Below are 12,030 nucleotides of genomic sequence, written 5' to 3' on the forward strand. Positions count from 1 at the left end.
CTCATCTCCTTTTGCATAGCTTCTATTTGTTGAGTGAGAAGCTTATTTTGAGCCAAAACCACATCATTTGCTTCTAGTTCAAGAATACCGGCTTTCCGTTGTTGAGGATTCCGGTTGTGAGATGATTTTCTAGTGTTGAGAGCCATTTGGTTTATGATTTTGACAGCATCAGCTGGACTTTTCAAAGAAATAGATCCTCCAGCACTTGCATCTAACATCGTCTTGGACATGTCTTGAAGCCCTTGACGGAAAAGGTAGATTTGCATCTTGCTATCATAACCGTGCTTCGGACAATTCCTAAGCAAAGATTTGTATCGCTCCCAAGCTTCACATAGAGACTCACTTTGACCTTGAGAAAAAGTGGTGATTGATGTTTTAGCTTCAAGATGCCTATCCTCCGGAAAGAACCTCTCTTGAAACGTTTTCTCTAGTTCCGGTCAGTTTTTCATCAAAGAAGTAGCTTGATCAAGATATCATTCCTTAGCCTTACCAATTAGAGAATGAGGAAATAATTGGCAAAACATGTTTTCTTCCTCATCTTCCTTCATAGCAAGAGTACCGGCGGTAACGTAGAAGTTTGTGTGATGCTTGTAAGGGTCTTCATGATCCATTCCGGTGAACGGATTTTGAGTGATCAAATGTATCAACCCCGATTTCAACTCGACTTGCTTGGTACCAGTTTGATTACCAAGGCTTGCAAGCCTTCTTGGACTAACCCACATCGGAAAAGCATTCTCATCTTCATTAGCCATTGTTACACTAGTTTCCCTTGGTGGTGGTGATGGTGGTGTTGAGTGTAGAGAACCTCCCGGAGATAGTGTATGAACGACCCCGAAGGAGAGTGAATAGAACTAGATGAGTCCGACTGAGCCAGCCTGGCTAATCTCTTAGCTTCCTTTGCTTGTGTAACACCCCGTTTTCCCAACATAGAAATTTCATAAATAAATCAGAGTTTTTCAACATAAAACGGAATGTCACATTCTTTTCTTAAAAATCATAAATGGAATAAATAATAATTTATCCTTCAAAAATCATTCAACATAAGTATTTCTAAACTTTGCAGCGGAATTAGTTCAACATCATAAAAATAGTCTTTGACACCAAGGCCTCATCACTATAGTGTTCGTTTCAAGTTCAACAATTAAAAAAATCTGCATCTAATGGATATAAGCTCAATCAACTACAAATCTAGCACATAAAAATAGTGAAGTCAGATATAAGGATATACCCAAAAGCACAATAAATTAGAGCATGAATTTAAACTCATTAAAAAGAAAAAGATCATAAAAAAACAATGAAAAACAAAACCCTTCACTACCCATATGTTTATACAATCTTTATGATGAATATAGACTCCCCCTTACATCAATTCAACGGTTTTTCATCACCTAATCATCAATTCTCACTCAAACCCTAATTCTCATAATCTTACAAAACTCATCCTAAAACACGTTAGATGCAATCTAATGATCTACAGACTTAATATTAGTGAAATATAGTCTCACCCTTACCTTAGATTAATTCCTGAATCAGCAGCAGCGTTCTTCTTTCCTAAGGTATTCTCCTCTTCTCTTGACTTTTCTCTTCTCTTCTCTTCTTTCTTGTTCTCCTCTTTTCCAAAAAGCGGTTTAAGGTAAACTCTTTCCAACCTAAGCTTCTCTATTTATAATACTAAAATATTCTTCCCAAATCTATTTAGGCCCAACAACTTATTCTTCTTTCTATTCTAACCCCCAAATCCACTCACACTAATAACCCTCATATTCTAATAAATAATATTTCTCTACTAAATATAGTCTTCCACTAAATATATAATAATACACCATATAACAAATAATAGCATATTTTATCAAAATATATATGTATATAATATTTTAACACCAAATAACAAATATACCTCTTCATTGAATAATAAATATATTTCTACACCAGATAACATATATATTTCCACAAAAAATAACAAATATATTTCTACACTAAATAACATATATATTTCCACACAAAATAACAAATATATTTCTACACCAAATAATATATATATTTCTACACAAAATAACAAATATATCTCTTCATCAAATAACAAATATATTTCTACACAAAATAACTCCACAACTTAATATTTATTTTATTTTATTTTCGAATCTTATTTTATTAAACAATAAAATAAGTCACAACGTCTCATAAATTTCTCTAAAATCATATAAATCACATAAATCATATAAATCACACAAATCATATAAATATATTCTAAAACTCATTTAAAATAATTAAATAAAAAGGAGGGCGTTACAACTCTCCCCAACTTAAAGGAATTTCGTCCTCGAAATTCAAGCACAATAGAAAATAAGTTTAGTCATTACTTCATCAAACAAAACATAAAAACTACATCAAGTTGGTCAGTTAAACATGATCACATAAAAAAAACATAACAGCTAACTAGAAAACATGACGACACGACACAACGACTCATCTACTTGGCCGGACGGACCAACCTGCTCTGATACCAATTGTAACACCCCGTTTTCCCAACATAGAAATTTCATAAATAAATCAGAGTTTTTCAACATAAAACGGAATGTCACATTCTTTTCTTAAAAATCATAAATAGAATAAATAATAATTTATCCTTCAAAAATCATTCAACATAAGTATATCTAAACTTTGCAGCGGAATTAGTTCAACATCATAAAAATAATCTTTGACACCAAGGCCTCATCACTATAGTCTCATAAATAGTCTAAACATCATGATTTGTTAAATCCGACAACTTCATTATAATTCTCATAAAAACAATACGTAAGGAATAGAAAGTAAAGACATAATTCTCATCCCGTTACGTATCAGAGCACCTAAGACGACACGGCGGAGATTACTCACAACAACAGCTAGTCCTGGTTACGTGCGCGTTACCAACATAAGGGCAACATTCCAACAGAAGGGGTGAGATTTCTCAAACAATAATATTAAGCTCATAAATCATAAATTACATTTAACAACATAAACATCTTATAATTTAACAACTATAATTAAACACATAAACATCATCATTTATCTTAGCAAAATATCATCATATAGCAGTCACAGTCATTGTCACATATCATCATACTAAAAGACATCACAAAGTAATTCGTTAAAACATCACAACTTATAAATATACTCCTAGGGCATAAGCCCCCATCGTCGTGGTTGAGCATAAGCTCCATCGTCGTGGTTGAGCAAAAGCTCCATCGTCTTGGTTGAGCAAAAGCTCCAGGGCATGAGCCCTCATCTTTAAATGAGTATGCATGGACTCAACATCTTACGTCTTAGAAACTTCATGAACATCTATGACATCTTAACATCTTGACAACATAACATCTTAACAACTTGATGACTTCATAACGACTCGACGACTTAACAAACTCTTTGACTTATCCCGAAACTTACATCTTAAATAAGACTCAACAGTATATAAATAATTCGTATCACATCAGCATCACAACATAACAACAAACGGTAATCCACAACATCTTAAACATCGCATCATCATAAGCATCATAATTAACACATAATAACACATAATTATTTATGCAAATTAAAAGAACTAACGAAGTTAGTTATCCTCAGCTAATTAAATTAAGATGATTGGCTAAACAAACATGTTCAAAAAAAACAATAATTTATCACGTGACTATTTTAGTTCATCAAAAGTAGCACTATCAATTTATTTAGAAAGAAATCATGTTTCCCTTTTTAATCCCCTAATCTAAAACTAATGGCTATTATCACGGTTGAAAAAAAAGAGCAACAATTAAAATTCAATTATGATGAACTATTCTCCATTGAGTTTTTAAGTAACAAATCGAACAGCAAGTATTGGCCGTTTATAAATTAACAGAGTAGTGTATATATGGGTAAGCACAACACATACAACTAAATCAATAGGGAAGAAAACACAAAATGACACATTCCTCGGCAAAAGCGTTAATTAATAACAGTACTTGCTCAAACATTATTTGATCAAAATAAAGTAACTGATATCATTATGGGTTTTCCCTCGTGGTAAAATATTTTGTCTCGTTCGTTTCAAGTTCAACAATTAAAAAAATCTGCATCTAATGGATATAAGCTCAATCAACTACAAATCTAGCACATAAAAATAGTGAAGTCAGATATAAGGATATACCCAAAAGCACAATAAATTAGAGCATGAATTTAAACTCATTAAAAAGAAAAAGATCATAAAAAAAAAATGAAAAACAAAACCCTTCACTACCCATATGTTTATACAATCTTTATGATGAATATAGACTCCCCCTTACATCAATTCAACGGTTTTTCATCACCTAATCATCAATTCTCACTCAAACCCTAATTCTCATAATCTTACAAAACTCATCCTAAAACACGTTAGATGCAATCTAATGATCTACAGACTTAATATTAGTGAAATATAGTCTCACCCTTACCTTAGATTAATTCCTGAATCAGCAGCAGCGTTCTTCTTTCCTAAGGTATTCTCCTCTTCTCTTGACTTTTCTCTTCTCTTCTCTTCTTTCTTGTTCTCCTCTTTTCCAAAAAGCGGTTTAAGGTAAACTCTTTCCAACCTAAGCTTCTCTATTTATAATACTAAAATATTCTTCCCAAATCTATTTAGGCCCAACAACTTATTCTTCTTTCTATTCTAACCCCCAAATCCACTCACACTAATAACCCTCATATTCTAATAAATAATATTTCTCTACTAAATATAGTCTTCCACTAAATATATAATAATACACCATATAACAAATAATAGCATATTTTATCAAAATATATATGTATATAATATTTTAACACCAAATAACAAATATACATTTTCATTGAATAATAAATATATTTCTACTCCAGATAACATATATATTTCCACACAAAATAACAAATATATTTCTACACTAAATAACATATATATTTCCACACAAAATAACAAATATATTTCTACACCAAATAATATATATATTTCTACACAAAATAACAAATATATCTCTTCATCAAATAACAAATATATTTCTACACAAAATAACTCCACAACTTAATATTTATTTTATTTTATTTTCGAATCTTATTTTATTAAACAATAAAATAAGTCACAACGTCTCATAAATTTCTCTAAAATCATATAAATCACATAAATCATATAAATCACACAAATCATATAAATATATTCTAAAACTCATTTAAAATAATTAAATAAAAAGGAGGGCGTTACAACTCTCCCCAACTTAAAGGAATTTCGTCCTCGAAATTCAAGCACAATGGAAAATAAGTTTAGTCATTACTTCATCAAACAAAACATAAAAACTACATCAAGTTGGTCAGTTAAACATGATCACATAAAAAAAACATAACAACTAACTAGAAAACATGACGACACGACACAACGACTCATCTACTTGGCCGGACGGACCAACCTGCTCTGATACCAATTGTAACACCCCGTTTTCCCAACATAGAAATTTCATAAATAAATCAGAGTTTTTCAACATAAAACGGAATGTCACATTCTTTTCTTAAAAATCATAAATAGAATAAATAATAATTTATCCTTCAAAAATCATTCAACATAAGTATTTCTAAACTTTGCAGCGGAATTAGTTCAACATCATAAAAATAATCTTTGACACCAAGGCCTCATCACTATAGTCTCATAAATAGTCTAAACATCATGATTTGTTAAATCCGACAACTTCATTATAATTCTCATAAAAACAATACGTAAGGAATAGAAAGTAAAGACATAATTCTCATCCCGTTACGTATCAGAGCACCTAAGACGACACGGCGGAGATTACTCACAACAACAGCTAGTCCTGGTTACGTGCGCGTTACCAACATAAGGGCAACATTCCAACAGAAGGGGTGAGATTTCTCAAACAATAATATTAAGCTCACACTACAAGAAATTTGCCATATAGCAACGGTGACCTTTAGCAACTCTAGAAGAAGGCGTTGATATAGGCAACCTATAACAACCGAAATTCCAAACCATCCGTTGCTATAGGATCCGAGATAAAACGCGCCCAAATTTTCCCAATTTTCACCAAATATTCAGATACCGCGAAATACCAAGCGCTCAATTTTTTCACCCTCTTTTAATTGTTTTTCTTCGTATTTCTCTCTCTCTCACCATAAAACTCCTCACAGAACAAAAACTTCAATCCCTAGTTTGAGAATCTCAATCCCAAATCGATCCTCACCCCAAATCAAATCCAGATCGTCTCAGATTCAAGATCCCACCTTCCCTGAACGCAATCGCACATCCTTTCAATTGATTTCCAATAGAATCGCTTCTCACAACCTAAATCAATTCCAGATTGCCCGGTTAGAAGATCCCAACTCTGGCGATCTCTTCGCCGCGTGTTTTGTTTTTCCTGGTCAGCGTGTGGGTTCGGTTGAACCGGTTCTCGATTCGTCGATATATTTCGTGCTTAAGATTGAGGATGGACAAGGGAAGCATGCGTTTATTGGATTAGGGTTTGCGGAGAGGAATGAAGCTTTTGATTTCAATGTGGCGCTTTCTGATCATGAGATGTATGTGAGGAGGGAACATGATAAGGAGTCTGGTGATGCTGATGCCGCGGAGGATTCGCAGATCGATATTCATCCTGCTGTTAATCATAGGCTTAAGGTAGTTTCTATCAGCAATTTTGTGCGGTCAATCTAATTCGCTTGATTATGCAGTTGAACTTTAATTAATTGTAGCGGTTATCATTATGATGATTTGCTTACTATTTTCAGTTTAAAAGTAGTTTATAATAGAAATTTAGTGAGATAAGTTTATTTTTAGTATGCATAAATGATTGATTAGTTTGTGTAATTTTTGTTAGTGTTAATTGTTGTGGATAAGTAGATCACTTCGATGCTTGTGTTTTGATTACAATTGCTTTGTGATATTATCATGATCATGGTGAATTGTTTGAGGGTGTTTTTTTTGGCCACATCGGATGTTTAGAGTAGTTTCTAGTTGTGTTTATGTTTCTCAAACAATGTTTTAAATCATGGTTGTGGTCGCATCATGATTTGCTATTGCAAATGATCGTGGTCAAATGGGGCCAATGTAGTCTCAATAGTGGTTGCAGAGACATCATATTTCTAAAACCTTGATGTCGCAACCCATATCGAAAACCCTTTTTCAAAACCATGTTTACAAATCACGGTCTTCTCTTAACAGTGTTTTTTGTAAGTTCTCCCAAACTTTCTCACAAAATCTATATCAGTAGATAAGCTCAAAAAAGCCAATCCAATCAGGGTCTTGGAGTGTTTTAATTATCTGGTCGTAATGGGTGGAAGTGATTGTGACTAAATTCTTTCATGTGCTGTGCTCAACTTCCAATGTGCATTTAGTTGTAGTTCTCTTGTTCTTCTCTGATTCAAATCTTCAATTAGCATGACTAAGAATTTGTATTTATGCTATGTTTTAATCTTGGGATAAAACCTGGTTGTAGGAACGTGTTAAGAAGCTGAAGAAAGAGCATGGAAGTGTTGAATTGGGAAAAATCACTGCTGATATGGTAATTATATTACATGTTTATTAGCTACAGAGTTTCTAGTTACTAGCAGTATTAAATGAAGTCCCACTTTCTTAGCTATAAGCTTGCAATGTAACTTATTTTTGGAACTGCATTTTCTAATTAAAAGGTACTTGATGGAATGAGAGGAATGACAGCTTTAGTGTGGCTAGGCTCAGCTGTTGACCCAGATGATGTAAATATTTCAATTGACTCAGGCTTTGCTTAGTATATTTGCGAAAGAGTAATGTAAGTGAGTTATGACATGCTAATGACTATTGATTAGTTATAGAATCTCAGATGTAGTATTTGTTTGTTATTGTTCTCTAATTGGATCTGAGGTTAGCATGTTTTCCCACCTTCCCTGAACGCAATCGCACATCCTTTCAATTGATTTCCAATAGAATCGCTTCTGACAACCTAAATCAATTCCAGATTGCTTCTCAGATTCGCTAGTCTCAACCATACTCGATTCAGATTTTTGTTTTCTCCACCGATTCATCCAAATCTCATCTTCACAAATCACAAACCTTACTCGTACACAGGGAAAGCGTCATCGAACCAAATCGTGCTAAGTGTGCTGCTCGTGAAGTTAATTATGCTCCTACTCGACCTCGGTCCCATAAGAGGAAGGTTAATTCGAAGAAAACTGGTACGAATCATTGAATCCCTTCATTCTTGTTTGATTATTTATTTTATTAATTGAAATTAATGTTTTTTGTGTTGGTTATGGTTGCAGTTAAGATTGGGAGGCCTGGGTATTGTGTGATATTTGATCCTGATACCAAGCAAAGATATCTGCTTTTTCAGGTTTTTTTTAATCCTCTTTGAAGTTTGAAGTGGATTTTGTTTGTTAGATACATGCAAATATACTAATAAATGTGCCTTGAGGCATATGTTAAATTATTATATGTGAAATTGTTTTTGTGGTCATTTATGCTATTTAATTATAATGAATTAGTGATTAGGGATTTAATTGGACTGAAACTTGGGCTGTGTTTGGAGAAAGAGCTTATTTGGTAGCTTATGACATAAGCTTCTATCATTTAAGAGCTGATGATTAAGCTATTTCTATAACACAAGATAAAATAAATTCAAAATATTTTTGGAAAAGCTATAAGTTGTTTTTATGAGTTATCCTAGAGAGTGTATGTAACAACTAATGGACATGATATAAGTTGTTTTCATAAGTTTTCTCAAACATTGTCACAATTTAATTGTTGTGAGAGTGAGACTTAGGCCTTTTTTCGATAAAAAGCTTACTTTGTTGCTTATAGCATAAAGGGTCTTTATAAATAAGTTATTTCTATAGCAAAAGATAAAGTAGAGTTGAACTATTTTTCTTATAAAATTGCCATTGTGACATGTCCAAGTGAAATGAATATCTGCAGTCACTTTGTAAAATTAGGTACTCAGTTCTCTTACTCTCAAGTGTGGTTAAATTTGAGGATGTGAGTAATGTAAAATTGTCTTGCTGACTTACTTTTAGGTTCATTAATGTAGACCTACTTTTCAGTTGAGGATGTGAGTTTGAATAATATTCTTAAGATGTAGATGTCTCTAATTTTGATATTTGAAGTTGATTTTGTATTATACCTACCTCACTGATTCTCACTTTTGTTTTGAATGATTCAGCGCAGGGGATAGCAAAAGCTGTGAACTGATTAACTTTGAAGCTTGCATTAACTTTATGGATCTTTTCTGTGAATAATCCACATGCTTATTTTCTACATTTGTTTTCTTGTTGAATATGTCTCTCACTAATTGATATTGGTTCTTACTGGGTAAATGAACACTAAAGGTTCAACTATTGTGTTTGCTTGACTTAGATAATGATTGGCATGAGAGTTATTGTACTCAATACTCTTTTTGATCATTTTTGTTCTTGAGGTCATAAATCTGTTCCGATTTGCTTATATGGTGTAGTAATACCCTTCTATATTTATGCTGAAATCATCCATATAACTAGATTGTGGGCAAAACATTTTTTAACAATTTATGCGCAAATTTTGTTGTGGATGAAAGCACTATAAACTTGGGATTATAGGATGTTGTTGGTAACAATTAGACAAAATTAAGCAACATTTTCTGCTTCTTGTTTGTTTTTTGTGGTTTAAATTATTGTTTGGTTAACAGGTCAGGAAGATTAACATGTTCAACTTTTTGTTCTTGTTTGTTTCAGCCTTTTTTTCCTTGTTGCTTTCATATTTTATTTTCTAACAGTCCAGATGATTATGTTCCCATTTCATTATCTTATCAATTAATGCGAAGACATGATACATATTTTTTTGGTTCTTTTATTTACACAATTAGATATCACTGAACACCAGTTTATACAATGATGTCCATGTCCTTTGTCTTCTAAGGCTCTTTCAAAGAGTTCCAAAGAGGTATTAAAAATATAAATTGGTTTATGAATGATGTTGTTAACTGAGTCGTTAGATGTGTTGCAGAAAACTTATTTAATTCTTCTTTTTAGATTATAAGAGTGCAGTTTGGAAGTTCCTTGAAGAATCAAACTACCAAGTTTCAACACTTCATGCGAATTTTTACAAAGAGAAAGCCACTTCTCTTCAGACCTTGCAAGGTACTTCGTATACCATTATCATTTGAGGGACTATTTAGCATTATTTGTTGAGAGTTGACTAGAATAGACATTCTGATTGTGTTTTGTTGTGCTGAGTGAATACTGATATTAAAATATGACCGGGATGATAACGGGCAAAATGTTACACCCACCTTTACATGGCATAAGCGTTTTTTGTTGATGAGAATTCTTTTAGGATTGATTGCATTTTCTCCCTATTGTGTTTTGTTATTGTAGGACGTAGGCTTTTTGTGTGCTTTGTGTTTCCTGTTCGGTGTTGTGTAAACCAAAGGATCCTGACTGTGTTGTACAAGAAAGAGAACATTAAGACTTATCTCTTTTTATGATAATCTGCAATTTTTCTGTTTTCAGTTTGATAACTACATCTCCATTAAGAGTTATAATATACTTGTTCAGCGTGATTAAAATACTTGCAATTATATGTCTGAAATTGTAATTATTATTGCAGGTTTGCTATCCTCGGATGACAAGGATTATAGAGACTGCTAAATTTCAAAAGAATAAGAATGGAGAGCACAATGAATTGACATCAGGTCATCAGAATCTTGTAGAAGAGTGAAAGTGGCAAGTTCGAAGTTTACTTCCTCACAACATCTGCTGATGTGTGTGCCGGGCTCAAATATGATTCAAAGATTGTGTTGATAACCTTCTCCGTTCCAGTTTCTTAAGAGAATATGATTAAATCGTTAATAGAAATCCAAACATAAGTCATCAATAGTTAGTCTTAAGTAAGTTCTATAAGCATAAGAGCTTGGTATGTAGCTTTGTTATTTTGTAAGATGTTAGTTCCACATGTTTGTAAGACTTGTTAATTTGGCAAATATAATTGAAATTTTCTTTTATTTTGCTTTAAATATTGTGCGGTGCATATAAAAAATATTTTATTTTCGACAAAAATATTATTTGTAAAAAAAAAAAAAAACAGAAGCAGACCTATAGCAACGGACAGTCTGGACTTATACCAACAGCGGGCTAAATCTATTAAATAGGGGTAAAACGCCGTTGCTATAGCTCCAAATATTTTTCCAACGCTCCAAATTTCAGTTGGTATAGGCTATTGCAACTGCATTTTGCCGTTGGTATAGGCATATTATTGTAGACGGCAACAAGTGGCCGTTGGTATAGGTTTTTGACCTATAGCAACGGTTTTTTGGACCTTTACCAACTGTTTTTGCCGTTGCTATATGGCAAGTTTCTACATTTAACAACATAAACATCTTATAATTTAACAACTATAATTAAACACATAAACATCATCATTTATCTTAGCAAAATATCATCATATAGCAGTCACAGTCATTGTCACATATCATCATACTAAAAGACATCACAAAGTAATTCGTTAAAACATCACAACTTAACAACTTGACTTGACAATGCATCTAAACTCGACTATGCAACTCTTAACGTCTTAAACCATCTTGAATCATCATGAAATGCAAATGCATGTGGTACCATTTTAGGGCATAAGCCCTCATCGTCGTGGTTGAGCATAAATATACTCCTAGGGCATAAGCCCCCATCGTCGTGGTTGAGCATAAGCTCCATCGTCGTGGTTGAGCAAAAGCTCCATCGTCTTGGTTGAGCAAAAGCTCCAGGGCATGAGCCCTCATCTTTAAATGAGTATGCATGGACTCAACATCTTACGTCTTAGAAACTTCATGAACATCTATGACATCTTAACATCTTGACAACATAACATCTTAACAACTTGATGACTTCATAACGACTCGACGACTTAACAAACTCTTTGACTTATCCCGAAACTTACATCTTAAATAAGACTCAACAGTATATAAATAATTCGTATCACATCAGCATCACAACATAACAACAAACGGTAATCCACAACATCTTAAACATCGCATCATCATAAGCATCATAATTAACACATAA

The 12,030-nt window shown here is 33.0% G+C and overlaps 1 protein-coding gene across 1 annotated transcript; it reads left to right on the forward strand.

Moving 5' to 3' along the window:
- The first annotated feature begins 3,754 nt into the window (after positions 1-3,754).
- LOC146949249 (uncharacterized) lies at positions 3,755-10,988 on the forward strand. The gene is made up of 8 exons (XM_085748503.1): positions 3,755-3,769; positions 6,071-6,646; positions 7,464-7,529; positions 7,657-7,722; positions 7,962-8,178; positions 8,266-9,916; positions 10,014-10,113; positions 10,583-10,988. Exons 1-5 carry the CDS (start codon positions 3,755-3,757, stop codon positions 7,980-7,982), a joined length of 744 nt encoding a protein of 247 aa, XP_085604629.1. The 3' UTR covers positions 7,983-8,178; positions 8,266-9,916; positions 10,014-10,113; positions 10,583-10,988.
- The last annotated feature ends 1,042 nt before the right edge of the window (positions 10,989-12,030 follow it).

This window comes from Medicago sativa, chromosome 2, assembly GCF_051527215.1.
Source record: "Medicago sativa cultivar Bolivia chromosome 2, Bolivia_mono, whole genome shotgun sequence".
Taxonomy (NCBI): Eukaryota; Viridiplantae; Streptophyta; class Magnoliopsida; order Fabales; family Fabaceae; genus Medicago; species Medicago sativa.